The sequence below is a fragment of the Plodia interpunctella genome, chromosome 4 (genome assembly GCF_027563975.2).
Source record: "Plodia interpunctella isolate USDA-ARS_2022_Savannah chromosome 4, ilPloInte3.2, whole genome shotgun sequence".
In the NCBI taxonomy this organism is placed as follows: domain Eukaryota; kingdom Metazoa; phylum Arthropoda; class Insecta; order Lepidoptera; family Pyralidae; genus Plodia; species Plodia interpunctella.
Genome location: NC_071297.1, coordinates 4,860,322 through 4,880,706, shown reverse-complemented (window position 1 = coordinate 4,880,706; position 20,385 = coordinate 4,860,322). Strand labels below are relative to the sequence as shown.

The window sequence follows — 20,385 nt, the reverse complement described above, 5'->3', positions numbered from 1 at the left end:
TATTTATCGCTATTGTTTGTATTCTCATATTCTTGTTTTGTTTTTGTACGCTCTTAGATATTTACCAATAATAAACAATTGGTACAATTTCTTTATTTTTAATCGAATCCCACCCACCCAAAATAATGTTGCAAAAATGCATTAAAGTTAATTAGATAGGATCACTTTCAAATTCGTATACTAAAATTAATACAACCTAAAGCTTCTTTTTTGTATTTTAAAAACTAACAATTAAGATTAATTAAAATTTTATTTCCATCATAACTTACTTTCCACCAATTAAAATCGAATTACACAAACCGACACATTTTAATTTCTCCCCCGTATTATAACGTTTCTCACTGTGTATATTAAAACAATGGCTACTGGCCGTTGCGCCGTTTGGTCTTATCTTTCCATCAATAAATGCCTTTCTTTGGAACGCTGAGGTTATACATTATGTACCTACAATTTTAATTCTCACGTCCGTCAAACGTAATTTGGCCTAACAGACCCCAGTGGTTCACACGCACCAAAATGTAAAAGAATTTTGTGCGAAGGCCTTTGGATATTGGCGTAGAACCTTCGAATTATATCTACTGAATATTCTAATTAGATATTTGTGGCGATTGTCTTGGAACTTTTGTTACTAATTACAATAACTTCATGAATTGGGTGAAGCCAGTTCAGATATAATACTATATACTATCTATCTAATAACAAATGGTTCATCAATTCATCTTACTAGGTATATTTACACCCAAATTTAAGATAAAACTATTTCTAAAAGAACCACTCGAACGTCATTGTGTACGATCTTTTTTCTATGCTTTTCATATTTGGTGCAATGAAAGGTATTTTAGTGAAATGTATGACTTTGTATCAAAATTACATATGTGTGCACAATGACATTCAGGAGGCGACTGAAAGCGGGAGGACTATAGGTAGGTAAGTTGCCTTACAATAATGCTCTCGGTCCAATATCGTTAGGTATTGGACTTAGTGACATCTGCAGTTATAGAAAAATACTCCTACAAATTAAAATAACTATTCAAAGTCGGTGTACTTCAAACGATTTAAATATGCTAATTGTTTACCGTAGCCTATGTGCGCATCAGTGTAGCTCTTTGTGACCAAATAACAATAACACTAACCACAGATCTAGTCAGAAAAGGAACCATTTTCTATTTGGTACTAAACGTTATTCTATTAGAAAGTTAACCTTAATTTCAACGGTATTGATGCTTTTTATCTAATAAATTTTTTCGTTTTCTTTCGTGACTTTAAAAGCTATGGCTTATTTAGACAGATAACTATAATTCCATTTTTTTCTCTAAAAGATCGACATTTAAAACATGTCTAATTTTCAGCAATTTATGAATCTACCCATTAAATTTAGTATAGATCGAAATTGAGACTTTATTGTACTTTAATTAAATGTAGTTTTATTTTTAATTATTACTACAAGAATCCGCATTTTTACTAGAAAATCATTTACTGCATCATTTACTTGACCCTAGTGTATTATTTACTCATAAGGATATTAAGTATATATCCAAGTCCGTTCTATTTGCGTTCAGAAACCAGCCGCGAGGCGACACGGAAGCCCGCTACTGTGTGCCTCCATTGTCCCTCCGGCGGCACTCCTCCAATCGGTTACCACACTCTTTCGTCAAGGTACACCAAAAGACGCCGCTTCTTTGTCTTCTCTACACACAAGTACTTTCATATTTTCAAATATTGTCAGCGGTTTCCATCAATTGCAAGAAAGCAGTTGAACTATTAAAGAATATAAAAATGTTCAGTGAATAAACGAAAGATCGAGTTTAGCAAACTAAATAGTATGAAACTGTTCGGATGAGCGGAATATGTGACATTTATTTCAAAAAAATGTATTCAATAGGATCGTCATAATAAATCATAACATCAAGTTAATCCTAAATTATACAATTGTATCCTCTTCAACAACACAACATGAGATGAAAAAATAATTTATGACCTGAAAAAGGATAAACAATAAGAGGCAATGTGTCAAAATACTCTTACATAATAGGATCAACGCCTAGAAAGACCGTGGAGGTGTTCGTATTAAGCCACAGGAACCCACAACTAACAAAAGATGTCGCCGACATGGTATAAAAAATACTATGAACTTCTGTAGGAGTTAATAGAAACGAGACACAAAAGATCGCAGCGGTGGCACCACTTGAATGAAGTCTACCGTAGTATATTCGTAAGTATATTCATATTTATGACATGTTCGCGGTCAAAGAGGTGCCCCTTTTTATCTCATGATGTTGTCATCGTAGAAAAATGTGATACAATCAACATTAGCCTGAATAGCGGATCCATTATTCAGTATTGTAATAACATTTTTAATGATACAAATGTGAATCTGGGATTATAACTAACACTTTTAATTATTTTCACAATATAGATATTTGTATGAATGATTATACTCATAACTGCATTGGAGCTCTCTTGAACGGACATATTAATGTTCTTCGAACCTTGGCTGAACCTACACCGGATTCACAACAAAAGCTCAATAGTATTTACATTTACTCATCGGCTATTTATCAGCACAACTTGTGTGTATAATATCATAAAAGAATCCGAAACAATCGATGATAAACTGACAAAGAAATGGTGCTAATATAAATAAATGGTTAGCGATATGTTAATGTCTTGATGGCTAAGATACATGGAGAGGACTTCATATTTCGATTTTCTGAATTATTAAAAGGTAGTGCAGTATAATGAATCCATCCACCAATGAATACGAGTAAGTTTTATAATTTGAAATTAGTTTGATTTCATGGATTTGTATTGTTAATAATAGTTATTATATTCCACTTATTTATCCCGCCATTTCCCTTTCAAGATGTGTATAATCTATGTCATATCGAATTAATCGAATTTTATTGGAAGGGCTATGACATGTCTATAAAGACACCATCAATACTCATTCCATACTAGCGAGCAAATAATCCCATGAACGCGCGCGCAACAAGTGGTTCTAACAAGCGGTCATTCAAAGTCTCACTGACACTAAGCCTAAATTATAACACAGAAACTAATCAATCGTCAAAGCTAACTCTCCGGCGCAATCCATAACAAATCCGTGCACCAAATGGCTCGAAGTGAGAGTTCATTACATTGATGTATGAATAACAAAATGCTCATAATAATTGATACATTGTTTAAAAAAAAATACTCACTAGCATCAGCTAGTCACGGGCATCAGCCCGTGACTTCGTTCGCTTGGACTCTAAGACTCCTGTGAATTATAAATACAAAAGTTTGTTACTTGGTTATGCCAAACCAGTAGAACGAAAATTAGATCTAAATGTGGTGCGCTGTTACCGCCATCACCACGTGGAGGTACTCCCAGCTATGAAATCACCAAAACTATGAAATGGTAAATTTGATCTTCAACTCTTTATATCAATGAGTAATGTGGTAAAAACATCAAATTTCTATGTTGATACCATTTTCCAAGTAAATACTAAAAATACCAATACAGGGAAACACTCGACTTCTAGTTTCGCCTTGAGAAATTGTAGTAAAATGTTGTGTAACACGATATCGTGGTGCTGGTAACGGAGCAGTTGACTTTTGAACCCGATGAGTGAGCCTTCATCGTTAGTTTCTGTCGGCAAAAGTCTGCCGACTTGCTAACACAGATCCGATCTAATCAGAACTTCCAATGTGTTTTCTGGAAACTGTGCTTGGGTATTGACTTTTCTATTATTCGATTCTGACCTACATTCAAGAAACTGTCAACACCAGATAACATATACTATCGTTGAGGAAATATAACTCTTGAAATTCATGATGGGATTACTATCGACATAATATGTAATAAGTTGGGGGCAGAAACCTTACCCTAACTAACTAACCTAACTTACTGAAGGTCAGAAGAGTCATTTACCAGTTTGCACTGGTTATATTTTCATATTTTTAAAAAGAAAATCTCTTCTCTACTCTGAATATATTTTTTTAAATCTTTTCATATTATCGATTTCAAATAAAAACGTTTGAATTAAGAGTCTCTTCGAAGTGGGTATCTGTAGAGATACATCATCTTTGTACCGATACAATTCGCTATCGATTTATTCTATCATTACTAGTAACAAGAGGCGCCTTATCCGATAATAATGCGATTAATATTGTTGCAAAGCAAACGGCGATATTGAGCGGGTCCCGTATAAATCCAGCTATGTCGGAGCCGTACCCATTATCCTGTCGATACTTCGACCTCAGTGCACGAGTATCGCTGAAATACACCTCTGTTTACTGTCAAACTTAATTCCCAACTCGTGTCGTTGTAAAGTTCAAACTAGTACCAACCTCAACATCAGAATTTTCATGTTACTCATGTAGTAGTCAAGTATTCTGATGACGAGACGGAACTTTTACTAATTTAAAATGTGCAGTGAAACATGACATAGGTTTTAATTTAATAATGGGGTATTTTTCTTGCATGACTCAACTATGTGTGAAGACTATTGCTAACCATTTTAATGTTTAATTTAATACCAATATTTATTAATTAAGTTGCTAGATATATCGATTTGTGAAGAGCGTATAAAAGTCGGTAGAGAGTCATCAATATTATTATTTGTAAACATTATGTGATTTCAAAATTTATAAAAATAATGCAGCTAAATCATACAAAGAATATAAATCACCATCATCCTATCCACGAAGCTCAGCTCATCTGCAGTAATGTCAGGCATTTAAACAATTAGGGAGTGTCCAAGTAGTTACAGTGATAAACATCTGCGAATCAAGGCCTAGCTCCGGGTGGTACTTACCGACAAAGCTGATGCCTGTAGGACAATAACAAACACATTTAGGACCATGGACTCCTTTCTTTAAGCAGTTTCGCAACATATAGAGATCATGAGGGTTAGAGTGGACTACTTCAGCATCATATTCTGTCAAAATTGATTCAAGATACTTATTATGGTTTCAAGATATCTTTGCATAATCTAGGTTGATTTTATTTTCTTCACAGTTTCACATCCCACTCCTTATGTGCATTGCTATATGCCTATCATGCCTAAGTAAACACGAATTTTTTTTACACATATTAGTTTTACAAATTTCTAGTTTCTTGTTTGTTGTTATACCAAAACTTACACCGAACGCACTTAAAAATGAACCGTGGCAAGATATTAGCGTGTGTCTTCGTCAAGGGTACCTACGCCGTTTAAAATAGATATTTCTAACTTGTTAAAAACTCTATATTGTTGTGAACTTCAAGGCTGCACCGCCAACGATCTACACACCCTAATCGCCAGCTCGCGGCTAGGTTTCAGTCGTGCGCTGATTTCTTGCCTGGTTGATGCATTTCTTAAATACTTCTTGAAATTCGACTTTAAAGCCCAGTCACAGCAAACAAATTAATAATGTGTATAGACACATTATCAATATTTAATTAAGCTAGTATAAATTGTAAAACTATTCATTAAATATGAGGAAATAAGGTTTAAAACCGTTTTAACAGGAATAAGGGCATAATATAACCCATGGGCTTGTATTATAGTGAAATCAATCACAACATAACACTCCAAAACGTTACAGGGCGAGCTTACAAATCGCACTCTTTACCATTATCCTTTGTCCATAATGACTTTTGTATGAGCCTTTTTTACAACTTGCAAGGCAATTACCATTAATTTTTAGGCTTAAATCACAAATGGAAAAAAAACCATATTATCTTTTTATCTTTTTATTCATATTATTTATTTTCACTGCCTTTCATCCTTAGCATTATTTGCAGTAACATTTGAAAAATGTTTATTCACTCTAATATGCTGGTATTACGCCAATTTTAGGGGTTGAGTAAGTGAAATTAAAGTGAATTAAGCTTGGAGTGCAAGCAACGTGATTTAATGTGGATTCGCCTCTAGTTATCATGTATCAAAGATTGTGTCTGACATCCACCGCAACAGTTTAGCTTTTAATAAGGACTCGTTAGAATATTGCATAGAGTAGCGTAAATACACAGATAAATCGTATCTTTTAAGTTTTAGCCGTTGATGCGATGTTATTCAGCAGACAGATAACAAGGTTTATTCATTAGATTTTAAGGAAGTTGCTAGCCTTACTTTACCTAAACCTTGACCAGTTAAAAACGGTAAGTGAAACGAATTTAGCTTCTTCCTGTGACTTTAACAATGTCGTATGACCAGTTGGTTGATGTCGATGTTGGTGGGTGCTCTACAATTTTCCGTAATATATATCTTTCGGCCTATGTAAACTGTGGCAGTGGCTGTGATGATATTTGTTTTTATAATAAAAAAAGAACACAAACATTAATGTCAGCTCTATAATCTAAATTTATTCAAAGCGATCAGACTCTTACTTTGCTTTAAATCGAGGTTCTGCGTACTCAGGCAAATAAAATATGTTAAAAACAATGTAGCAACTGGATACCAGTGTTGACCTGTGGTACAAAAACCTCCAGCGACGTCGCTCCTCTACATAATGATTGATGGCTCCCGAAACCCTTGCCGGCGGCGAACTTTGGATTTATCGACGGGACTCCCAGCTCAGACGCTTACATCCGTTTCGCGCGGTCACGTGGGAGGCAGCGTTCCAGGCGCGCAAACATCATTGGAGACACTTCTCATCTCATAGTAAGACTTACAGCGATGTGCGCAAATGTAACCATGATTATATTTTAAACTAATATTATAACATGTTATACACGTTTATATGGCATTGGAGTTCGTGAGAAAATGCACAAAATTAGAGTTAGGGATTGTGTGATTGACATTCAGCAAATATATACTGGCTGTCAATTACACAATGCAAAATTTCATTCTAAAAATTATGCTCTTTGGGGTAGAAGGAGAAGAAGAGGAGAGAAGAGAAGGAATACTCCATCTATCCCAAAGTGCACAATTTTTCGAGTCCAACGTATAATATAACGCTTAATATTGAGCCAAAGTTAATGTAATAATGATACTTGTCGACTAATTGCTTAATAAAATAAATAAATAATAAAAAGAAAATCTCTTCTATTATTTAAATAGTACATTATTATTGTATTAAATTAAAAACATAATGTTTCCTTGTCAAGTTATCAATTCCTATTTATCAGCAATATTTGAATAACACCAAAGGGATATGAATTCGATAAATCACAACATCTTAAACCGTGCATTAAAGCGATAATCTAAGCCTCCGCAAGTGCAGTTATTACGAAAAGATTTATAGCATTGGCTGCGATTATCCCGAAAACTGTGATATTTGAACCCTTTTGTTGTAACAGCCGCCAGGCAAACAATGAACAGGTGAACGGGGACCAGCGGAACCGAGCAACAAAATGTACCTTTCTTCACGCTTTTTGTGCCTTTTTTGTCGGCAGTCGTAGGTAAGTGTCCAGATAAAGGTCGAACTAACACCAGCAGTAATTAGCGGCGATTAATAATCGGTTATCTTGATCACGATCCTAGCATTATAATTGCCGATCGTGTTCATTTTGTAACAATTTCAACTGAAATTATCGCTTTCGTTGCGATAGACGAGATTTTTAAATGATACATTTCATTTCCTTTCTGTGCTCTTTTTTAACTACCGCGCTTTAGAGAATCTATTGTCGTTCAAATTAAAATGTTTATATTTTTGGTTCGTATACTTTGACCTACTTTTGTTTAACACAATATCAAAATATTGTGTTAAACTTGATGAAATCGAGCCGTATTCAAATTATGAAACTTAACGCCATCGTGTCGTTTATAGACGATTCATATTCAGCAAATTCTATCAAAATTAAGAACATATTTTTTGTCAGACAATGTTAATAAGATCACCAGCAAGAATATCACTTGAGAGCGCGCAGAGGTAACTCTTCATATTGAATGCTGTCATTACTCGACATGTTATCCGAGTTTGAAGGTCCTATCGATCAATTCACCGATGAGGTATACCTACCTGTTTGAAATTACGTGTCAATTTATAAAACATATCACTGCCTCTTTGTTCCTCCGACTGTGCCTCAGACAGAGATCGGAAACGTCGATATGCTCTGTAGGTATGTTCAAAATCAATTTGTTAGAATAAAAGCATGGTTCATGTCATAAGTGGTCTTTATCTACGATCGACTGGTGTCGGCGTGGTTTCGCGCATGCGCCGCTGGAACGACGTTTGCGAGGCAAGCTTCCCCGAAATGCCACGATACCATAAGAATGCCTGAGAGATGTGATCTCAGCATCGATAAAAATAAATAATCAAGTACCTATAAGAGGAAATGGAGAAGATATTTTTTAAAACTAGAACTTCAACTAGATTTAAGAAGTATGCGAGTTTCATGAAAAAATTCCATTGATAGTATATGTTATGATAGATGTAAAATATTTATAAATTCGTGATTATCAAGTTCTCAAATCCCTGACCATTTTTGTCTATGGTGATTGGCTATATTCATTTCATTAAATTAAAGCTTTACTTTTGTATCAGTCATATAAAATATTAGAAATCGCCGTATCAGACTTGTACACAATTACAGTTCATTCATTCTATTATATTTCTAATTCAAATTTGTACATACTTTACCTAATTTACAAAGCTAGAAAAATACAACTGTGGAAAAGATTAATTATGTTGTCCTATATATTTAATATTAAATTATAAAAGTGTTTAAATATCGATAAATCTTATTGGAATCCCGAAGGATGAGGATGACTGGTGTCGGGCACAGTGGCGACCCCTCGCGGCGCTCAATTGATGCATCACTTGGTCGCCTCAATGTGAACCGCCAGATATAACTCCTATCGACATGCGCATGAGATTATAAATTCAACTTGTGAATGCCTGAGAAATTCCTAATAGAATTTAAATATTATCTTAACGACTGGTTCTGTAGTTTCGGCAGAAAATAAAGCTTCGATGACACTATAACTGGCTTGAATTATCGTATGCTATTCTTTTTTGTGTAATACGATGGCGATGATAAAAAGCCTCTACTAAACGCCTGGTTTGTGAAATAAGAAGGATAAACTGTATAATAAGAAGGATAATTACTTTAAAAATATCTGATCGACATTTGGAACCCTTTCTGCGTGTTTTATAATATTTAAATAAAATATTTTCAATACAGTGGAAAAGCAGTTGCTTCCTCAATAACTAGTCGAAGTAGACAAGGCAATATCTGGTCTCAATAGCAGCTCCATCTCAGTCATCAAAATGTGTAATGTGTTCGCTCGTTCGTTGTAAAGATCCACAAAAGCCTTTAATAATGCTTCATTATCGACAAGAAGTGACAACTTTACGACTACTATAAACGAAGGGTTCATTTTAAATAATTTTGTTTTTGAATCCCTATCCTATTTGATTAGAGTATGGTCTTGTTGGACATGATATATTTATAGACCCAATATAAAGAGTATGATACCTATCAGAACTATATTGCTGTTTACAATTTAACACCCTAAATAATTTAAAGTATCCTTGTACCTACTTAAATAAATTTTGGTTAAACGAGAGTTAATTAATATATTACTTCAGGGTGCGCATTTTACATATCATTAAGCAGGCAAGCCATGTGTGCTCAACTTCTTTGAATGAAGTGTAATTTAGTAAGAGCATTTTGGTAAAAGTTTTTAAATAATCGCACGCCCCGAGACACTTTAACAAGTGTGCGGTTTTATTGCGGTCTCCAAAAATGTTCAAGAAAAGACGTGAAACGTTTTTTCGCCCTAAGGTTGTCATCATGTTCGATCTATTGCTACTTTGTTCGCCGTCACCTGCTGTAAGAATGCAAGAAGTTTGTCATGACTCCAAGGTAGGAAAGTTGGCGAGAATTTTTAATTTTGATCCTTTTCCGAAACGCCTTGTGTAACGGTATTGCCAGCTGTAATTTACAAAAACAGATCAAGTTTCGAAACGGTAGCAATTTTTACCGCTTAACTGCGTTTTGTTATGGAATTGGTAGCGTTTTAGTTATTTAAAGCAGTTATTTGAACGGTAATGAACAGCGAATCCTATAGTTCATTTGGTGAGTCTGTATTTAAAGTCCTCTTCGTGAATGTTCGCAGTTGTATTGGACACGCAATCCGCGCTTCACGGAAACCTCAGGTAGGCGCCGCTCAGACAAATTTTTGACTTTACCGCTTTGCAAATCGGGTGATTAAACAGACGAATATTCTCGGATTGACTTTGAAATATATGTAGGCTCACCACACAATAAATAATCAAGGATAATCATCAAAAAAACAAAATAAGAAATTCAATACCATGACAAAGCCACAATGCGCTTAGGTTTAGATAGCAGACATTTATTATAACTCTGATCTATATAATTTCTGATAAAATCAAAATACCTTACACGAATATCCGGCTTCATAAGTATATTTTTTGTTGTAATGTTTTTACTCGCACTGAATTAAATTAATCGTTACGTGCGATTAAACATACGTATTTGCTTCGAAGGAATTCAAAAACCTTAAAACAGACTAGTGTCTTTTTTCTGTGGCCGACAGCGGCGGTAGGTAGACCAGCAAACCATCGGTAGCTGGTTACGAACGAGATTTCATGCGCAAGTTAGTTCAAACAAATCGTACGGTGTCTCTTCCTATCTCGTCACTGTTTTTACGTCAGCGATCTGGAGAGATAAAAAATGTCTACGTACCTACTGATTAGAAATATGCGTATGAGCGCTCACTCATTCCTAGTAGTACTTACTTGAACTAATGTATCGCATTGTATCGCAATGTACTTTAATAGGATCGAATTCAACAGAGAATTTTAGTTAATTATCTTATTTCTCCCTCTGGGTTATTTAGTTGATAAATTGTACAATCGAATTAGATTCATAGGTAATCATGCATAATCAAAAATATATAATTATAAATTGAATGCCGTGCGGCTTCCGAAGATTAAAACAATTTCGGTCAAGTTTTGCTTTATTCTTTTTGTGAGAGGCCAACACGATATCATGTTTCCATAAAATCACCGAAGCGACTATTATTCTCTAGTCCTGTTGTGTTGTAAGTAAAAATATTGTCGCACTGAGATAAGAACCTAACTGTGTAGTTTTAAAGGTGAATTTGTCATGTAGATGATGAGTTTGAAGATGTTCTTAGGTGGATAGCCGCAGGTGCCCAGTAGCCTAGGTAACTCGATAAGGTGGATATCGCTCTGCCTCCGCTTGACTCTGTACGATTAAGATGAATTTGCTTTTGTTTTAATATTTTCAGTGATGAACACGTGATTACAAATAAAGTCTCATTGGCATTGCAAATTGTCCATGCCCCCATGGACAATTTGAAATTGCTATCTTTTTAATGCGATTCATGCTCTTGAATATCTCTTTGATGCCTGAACGGATCTGCATCGCAAACTCGAAACATCATAATCCATTCAATAAATTAAAGCAGCCAATTATTTTCAGACGTTCTCTTTTAGGATATAAAAAGATCAAGCTTTAAGATTAGTAGGTAAGGCTTATATGTTACATAACTAAGTACATTAAGTATATTCTCAACGAATTCCGGATTCCCATCAAAACTAGTGTCACATTATATCTGTCAAACTTTGATGTATCGAGACAAAAAAAGAACCCATCTGGCAATTTTTAACGGTTCCATAAAAAAATAAGCCCTTTTTTCTTCAAATTCAGTAGCATCCACGCTTGAGTAAGCTTTTTTTAATTTAACTATTATCGCCCTGTTACCTCCATACTAAAACAAAGGATAGCATACCTAGCATTGTAGAAAACTAGCGACCGTCATCGACTTCATCCGCAGTAATTGAAAGTTAATATATATGAAGTACTCTAGAAGATCTGATCTATCGTTATGTCTCATATAAATTGGTCCACATTAATATAAATAAAACACGTATTTATTATGGTCCCTAAATGAAAAATATTGAAACTTATTTTGAGTAGCCTTGGTGTGTTATATGTACGTGACTAAATTGGAAAGTATTTCCGATTAATTGCTATTTTATACTTATTTATTTTTATCCAATAAAGATAATTTCATCTAAATATCGACATAATTGGAATTTGATAATCGTCAGATTCGGCTCCCACCTACCGCGTTCCCATTGCCGTCACTGCTCACGTAACCAAATACAGGATGATAATGTTATAGGACGCCTTATCGAAGCGTTTATTTTAATTCGATCTGTCAGAGATGAAACAAAAAACAAAAACTATGAGTCGGGCATCGCTACTGGGCGCAACGGGCGCCTCGTAACGTGATCGCTGAGAGACTTCCATGGCTAGTCGATTATTAGATGATGAAAATTAATTCACGTGACTATACCTACGCTATGAAATGTGATAATAATAAAATAAGCTCATTAAAACGAGTGCACGTTGATCAATCCATATAAGATCACAGCCAGTTCTAAGACCTAATAAACAACAACTGTAAATTGAAACTGGTTGTAATAAGAAATTTTATTGTGACCACGGGTTACCCTCGCGATTCGGCTACTCGTTTACAACCGACCGCGTACCTGACGTCAACCCTCCTGGGATGTTATGGTTTGTCTATTAGCTACCTTGACTGTGTCCCTTAGTCGCCTCGTACGACATCCATAAAATATATAATAAATATGAAGCTCAACATCTTTTTAGTTTCACTTTTATTTTGATTCTCACTCAATATTCGTTAACCTAGTCAAAGATCACGGATTATTTTACGTAATGATAGTGAAACACGCAACAGATTATCGAATTCTTATTTTCTGACTTTTCATTACTATCATGTTGTATAAAATCATAGTCAACATCACTTCTAGCTTGATGTCCATACAACACCCCAAGTAGCATATATGCCACTTTTACCAAAGTTACCTATATATAGGTAGATTAGATTGTACGGTTGCATGCATAAGTCGTAATAACTTTATTACACGCTTACCATTTCATTAGTATGGAAATCTTTAAATATCAACCTTCATCCTTACATAGTATAAAACAAACTACCACTAGCAACTTCTGTTTGTCTGTTCGCGATAAACTCAAAAACTACTACCATTAGAAAGTATGATTTCTGAGGAAGGTTAGGTGTACCATTATGTTTTTACCCGAGCGAAGCCGGGTCGGGCCGCTAGAAACTTCTCAACTATACTGCGTGCAAAATTAGACGATCGATATGTTAAATTTTTAAACAAGATTGGTGTCATCTTAGATCATAATGGGCAGCCAGAACAGAAGCGACCTAGGGATTCAATTCTACTAACGTTATGACAATATCGCGTCGTATCGTATCATAATATGGTGTCTCAATAGTAGCTCTTATTGCATGTAAATAAGAGTTACTATTGAAAATATTGAGTTAGAATCTATACCCAGGAACTGTGAGAATCAAGTTTTGCGGTGCAGACGAGGCGCGCAAGACCGCGCAATGTCTATACCGATACCACATCGTAACAGGGTTGCTACTTTCTATACCAACTACTTTTTAATAAACATTTAATATTTATTGTACCTGTGGCGTGTGATTCTACCCTAGAACAGGATCTTACGATATCCAATACCCTCCCTTGGTTGTCGTGACACATAGCCTAGGCAACTTATAACAAAAACAGCATTCCCAACGAGGGTTCAAGCCAGAACCCCCAGAAGTTTAAAAAAGATAGCCGAGTCTTTGAAATTTTTAAATTTATTTTTGTCGCTGATTCACAGCCCAAAACGCAACCGAAAACATGCAGAGACGAGAGATTGGTTTCTATTTTGAAATGCTGTGAATAGTTGTAATGGATTACCCATTGGTGTCTACATTGATTCAAAAACTATTCACCATATTTATATGTGCTGTACATACTTACCAAATCATTCAAATTAGGGTAGTTGCCATCAAGTCAAATAAAATATTTTTTCCGTGTCAAAATAAAAAAAATATATATGGGGTAATACACATTTCGCTCGATGTTCAACCCTGAAATTCTGAGTAGTCTATACTAGTCTTACTTTCGAAATCATTGTTGTTAAGTATTTTGTAACTTATAGCTCTACAAGTTTTAGAAAATATTAATACTCTCATAGCTCAATGTGTTATGTACACATTGAGCTATGAGAGTTATTATTTAATGAAAATGTCAAAATAAATGTTAGACTTGAGTCGTCATTATCATTGATTTATTTATCTGATAATTTTGTTGTGTCGTATATTTACGAAACAATAGACTAAGCTAAACGATGTTAACTAGAATGATTACTGCCTAGACTAGCTAATAAGAATCAAACGATTCGCTCTGTAATAAGCAGTAATAGTTTAATAGCGGCTCAAATCTTGTTGCCTAATACTCGAAGTCATGGTAACAATAAAACATGCCCGTAGCTACCCATTATTAACTGATAGGCTGTATAATTTATGAAATTGTCAAAAATTATATTCCGGTAGTCACTGGCCAGTTATGGTATTTTTTGTATGAACATTGACGTCAACATCCCGTACTGGACTGGAGAGTTGCTTTTTAATGCAGTGGAATATCATGCTAGCTTAATTTCTCAATGTCACATCACATTGAGAAATTAACTGTAGTAACACTGGGATGGTATAGTAGCATTACCAGTATTTAGTTCCACGATAAAAAATAATTTACTATTAGGTTGGATTAATTTCTTATTTCGCAGAGCTAAACTTTGTTAGTATTAAATACTCGTTCACAGTATGGAATAATACCTACATGTAAAACAAATGAAGAGCTAAATAAATATTATTTAATTTCTGGTTTAGTAAATCAACTGCCGCCTTATAAATAGATAGTTTAATTGATTAATAAACAAAGTTTAATCCCATATAAAAATAGCTCATATTTATTGTCTACGACACATTTAAGGTAACGAAGCAATAATTATAATAAAGCTACCTCCGTTTAGTCTAGCATACTTGCATTAGAAGGCAGTGTACGTTATGATATTTTTTGTATGCACCCCAAACAGAAACCGAAAAAACAACGTGAGAAGCACGCGACACGCGATCGCTGGCGTCTCGACTCACAAAAAGTATAACATCAATAATCAAATCTCCACAGGTTCGGTAATATTAAACGGCTATAAATTATCATAATAGCTGTAAACTATTAAATTGTGAACGCAAAACATTTAAATCTTTGTCCATTCTGGTTTTTATGCGATCTACCGAAGATGGGTCAAATATTATTAGAGCATAATTATAATGTTGTCTAAACGCTTAAATAAACTGTAATCATCATACTGCAAATAATATTTAAATGTGTAGGTAAAGTAGTAGTTTATTTGGCGGTAAATTCCTTTGAGCCATGATGAGGGATCTCTCCCTTGATACGGTAGCATCTAGCAGCGCATATACCTACGGTAGATACCCATTTATGTTTTTTTTCCTTAGGTTAATAAGGGAAAAAGTCATCATACGTATCTAAGAAAAAATAAAGTCGGTTTTTTTTTTCATTAGGTATTAAGTTTATGAAAAAAATAATTTATGAAATTTTGGTCCCAAATAAAATTACTCAAAAGTGCTAAGGTAAGTAAGTAATTAATTAAGATTCTTCTTAGGTACTTCTTTACTTACTTTGCTTTGGTTGTGTATCCGGCAATATTCGTGCAAATGTTTCCAAGACATCTAGTAATTTATCACTGAACTACCCACCACAGCATTGTGTCGCCATCTAGATGTTGTTTTGACACGCAATGGTAAATTGCAGCGCCCTCTGTGTGTCCATATCAAAACCTTCCCACCAACTCTACCAAAAGGACTCACGAAATCTTTCTATGAGTTAAAAATAGATGGCGTTAAAATATTCCACGAACAGAAAAAATATATATATTGAGAACAACGGTGTTGGATAAGCTGCCTACCAAAAAGTTAGTAAGATCAAGGACTCTTTTCAACAATTTTACCACACGTGATGCTGGGTCCACACTCTCAGGGAACATACAAACTACGCATGTTCATGCATTAACGTCGGCATCTGTCAGAGTTCGGTGATAGTGTGTAGCCGTCATTAAATCCTACTAAGAACTACGTTATCTAAGAACCATCACTAATAAAATGGTTAATTTAGTTATTTCAAAAAACCGTATCTAAATAGGTCAAGGCATTTTAGAAACTAGGTAGGTATATTCAAATATTTCCGTTTTTGTTATTGCAGCCCGGTGTAACTTTAACCTGCAAATCAACGCAAAGTACGCCATTTTGTCTTATCGGCACGAGCGCACTGGTGACTAGTGCAAACCACCCTGAGATTACATCATAACGCCTATCACGAACGGAACAGAAAACCGTAATTTTTCCTCTCAGCAGTTTTAAAAAAATGTTACTTAAATACTTAATTACAAATATGCACAAACAATCACTCTGCCGCATTTATTTACCTAATTATAAATCTTTTAAAAAAGAAAGATACCACTGCGATTCAATTAAACATTATTCTTTTTTTTTTTCATAAAGTCCAGTATGACATATGATGAAAAAATACTTAAAGATAAATAAAGTCACGGCTAGCTGCTGTGGTCGCAACTGGTAATAAATCCTCGGGCTGTGTTGTTTGGATTAATTCTTAAATACCATTCGGGATCCACCCCAACACAAGGGTTGGAAATGTCAGGTCAGCTAGCTATTAAATCACACCTTTCAATTTTGTATTAAGAATCATGGAGCGAAAAGGGAACATCTAATTAGATTACAACCCTACAACTTTCATCGAATTTGGGTGCTTTCCAGTGGGATTACGTCAACATGAATATTGGAACAACGGGGAATTTAAAATTGCTGTTCTGTGATTTTTTTTTTTTAGTGATTAAACTAAAAAATATTTATAAAAATATATAAGACACTTTTTTCAAGAGAATATGTAGGTTTTCTACATTCACACAATGTTGTCAAAACCTAAAGCCAGCTTTACATTATCGCGATACAGGTTCGGCGACAGTATGTAGCCGGTAGCCGACATAACGTAGGTATCATCACATACAAAGCAGTATGTGATGACACCTACGTACCCGGGGGTGGCGAATAAATCTGTAAATTACATTATGATAATGCGTTCAGGTTACATTATGATAACACGTATATTTGGTGAGTTAATATAATAATAGATTCCAATGACAGGAAACATCGTAAGGAAACCAGCACACTGGTTGACTGTTCGTTAAGTTCACTAGTGTGCTTGTGACTACTTGCCAGTGGATGTTGAAAATCGAGTCCTAATAAAATACTTCTATAGCTCTAGTAGCAATACACATGAATAAGCTACTCACCCTGGCTTCGCAGGACAACGAGTGACGGATATAAATTATACTTCTAAACTTTTCTGAACAATTTTTGAAATACCGTAGCGTACATAATTTATACCAATTAATGTCATATTTTTTTAATACTACCAATAAGATAAGATGCAGAAATAGTTGAATATACAATTATATTATTGTAGTAATTTGTAAATAATCGCAGAATACAATTTTACTGCTCAAGGAAAACAAATGTACCTATATATCAAGCCACTTCGTGCACTAGTTCATATATTATTCACTAATTCCCAAATGAGTATGTGGCTAACCACCTCAGCCAATATTACCTTACAAACTTGGAGAGTTATTCCAAAGTCATAGAAGCATAACTTCTTATTACATTATCCAAAACTCACACAGTTCGGTAGGTAGGTAGGTACGCAACTCTTGTCTCTCGAAGGCATGTACCTATTTGCTTTTCACTTGGAATACAAACTGAAGAACCGTTATATCCGATGTTTTCTAAAAATAATAGGGTTGTAAATAATAGCGTTTTTCATATGCAATTACAAAAAAAATTAATAATTGAGGAATATGAAATTGGTAGTTTTATTAGACACGTGATCCAAACACCATTGTTTTAGAAATAAGTATAACTGATGAAATAGGTTCGGCATATCTTTTACAGAACTGACAAATCAAAATATTGTAGGCAAAAGGATTATCTAAACTATTACGTTTAGATAATCCTTACTTATATGCGAAATTTTGTCTGTTTGTTCCGCTTTCAAGTGAACCGCTGGCCGCGGCCAATATGACAACTATTATTAATAACAATTCAATTTAAAGTTTAATAGACCTAAAAGTCTCATGCCAAAATAGGTATTTCCCATAGGAATGGATGGATCATGATAATTACCATTTATACACATTATTGTATGCCTACATACCAATTTCAATGTTTAGTATAAATTACTTGCTATTCACATTAATTTAAATAAATGGGTTTTAGTTAGTTTATTACAGTATTTACGAAAAGCAATAAGCGTTCGTCGACCTTTGACCTACTTATTTAACCCTCCTACTACTACTTGTAATCACAGTTTATTTGTAAGAAAGCTTTTATAAAATAAAGTATTAAAATGATTTGTTTTAATTTCGGCTATATTAAAATTCAGAACTTCTGTACCTAATGTTACGTATTTTGTATTTAAAAACCTAGATATGAATTATATTTATTTGACCAAGTTTAACAAAGGGATAGGATAAATAAAACAACCATTAGTTGAATATCACAATTTAATGGACAATAATTCGAAATATTATATATCCTATCATATAGCTACAGACTTGTAATCGTAAATAATGAGAATGTGAAGTTTAAATAATCGATAGGTACCTAAATATTTTATATTAAAATGGTAGCAAGACGATTAAAAAATAAATTACGTGCTAAGTGAGTGTTTAAATTGTTATAATTATTAGGAAATGCCGTAAAAGTTAACTACATAAGTAGAGCTAATGCAAATTGATCTATATAGTTAATTTATCATATGGTAAATATAATTTTTATGTTAACCTACTTTTTAATTCGGTATTATTCAGATGTTTTCTTTCGTTGAAGTTATTTTACCAGTGTTTAGGTACAATTCTTAAACAAAAGCTGTTCAAAACTCGATGATCCGATCCGAATATATCGTAATCTCGTTATTATTATTTCTAAATATATGAATCAATAATTCTCAGAAGTTCTTGGTGCAATTATTGGAATGCATCATTCAATATAAATTAATATAAAAGATATGTATGACAAACCGTGCTTCTTCGCAATATGACTAGACTCACGCGACTCAGATCATAATTTTAACACGTAATAACTATAAATTAATATAATATGTCATTTTATTTTCTAGAATGAATATAGAATAGCTGACATATGTCTAAATTAAGTTATTAATAGTTTAAAATTTTGCACATTTAGAAATATATCCTGAAATAAATCAAAATTTCAAAGGTAATATTCTAATATTCTTAACTATTGTAATAGAGAATGAGTCAAATGCAAGGGTGATTACATTAAATAGTTTAATTAATTAGATTAATTTATGGCCTCTACAAAAATATCAATAAAATTCGTGTAAATATAACAATAAATTTGAAACTTTTCTAACATTGATCCCTTTTGACAATTAATTGAACATAATACAACAAAACAGGATCCACAAACTTAAGGACATTTGTTATAATATAATTGTAATTGGCCAATCAGTACTGTATGCTTTATCATTTTACTAAGCGTTCTTTATAGTTGGCACCAATTCAATAAAGTTATATTTCCAATATCAAAATATTTATTTCATTACATAAATGTCTAATTATAAATTTTATTAGGATAATTTTGGTAGCAATATTTACTTTTCATATTTTTTTTCGAAGTAAATTACGACTATCTTTTGAAGATATAGCAAAAGCTATTAAAAATTTAGTAAGATCAATTCATATTTTAAAAACTAATTATTCTAATTTTCGATTATACATATATTAGGCTTATTTTCAAACAGTACAAAACACATTGAATTCAAATGAAATTATACAAATAAATCCACACGTACAAATATATAAACATTTGAGTACCTAAAAGAGTAATTAAAAATATAGCGTAGAACATTAATTTATGATCCATTCAGTTTGTCAGGCTTCATATATCGCTCTCCAACAGGCCCGGTCGTTTCGACGTTTCCTCGCAATCAATTAACTCAATGTCGTCCATTTCTTTAGAAACACTCGGGACGTACTCGCCCATCAAATGAGCCTGTCCATTTTTATCAATTCTCTTGTCCTCATCGTCCAATCGCAGGATTTCTATTTCAACACCGGTTTCATTTTTATCGACCGCCGTCCTGCTGGGCCGGCGGTCTAACTCTTGTCAAGTGGCTCGTATGTCGGCTAATTCGTTGTCCTCGTCGGTCAAACTCTTCTCGGCCAGTCTGAAGCTCTCCAAAAACTCGTTCAAATCCACTAGCCCGTCTTTGTTGATATCCATTAGTCGACATATATCAACCAACTGTTCTTGGGTCATTGGATTTGGCATATATTTACCTAATAATTGACAGGCCTCAGAAAACTCCTCCAAAGTTATGAAACCTGGAAATCATAATGTCGTCAATATGCCATTTGTACAGACGGCCAAATTGTTATTGCGACTACAAAATTGTACCAAATTA

The 20,385-nt window shown here is 34.0% G+C and overlaps 1 protein-coding gene across 2 annotated transcripts in view; it reads right to left on the bottom strand.

The window, feature by feature from the left end:
- Positions 1 to 18,445: 18,445 nt before the first annotated feature.
- rdgC (retinal degeneration C) overlaps positions 18,446 to 20,385 on the bottom strand; it is a 47,774-nt gene continuing 45,834 nt past the window's right edge. For both annotated transcript variants that reach the window (XM_053744187.1, XM_053744188.1), the window contains exon 15: positions 18,446 to 20,305. In XM_053744187.1, coding sequence (XP_053600162.1) covers positions 20,088 to 20,305 — 218 coding nt within the window. In that variant the 3' untranslated portion in view covers positions 18,446 to 20,087. The remainder of the gene's footprint in view (positions 20,306 to 20,385) is intronic.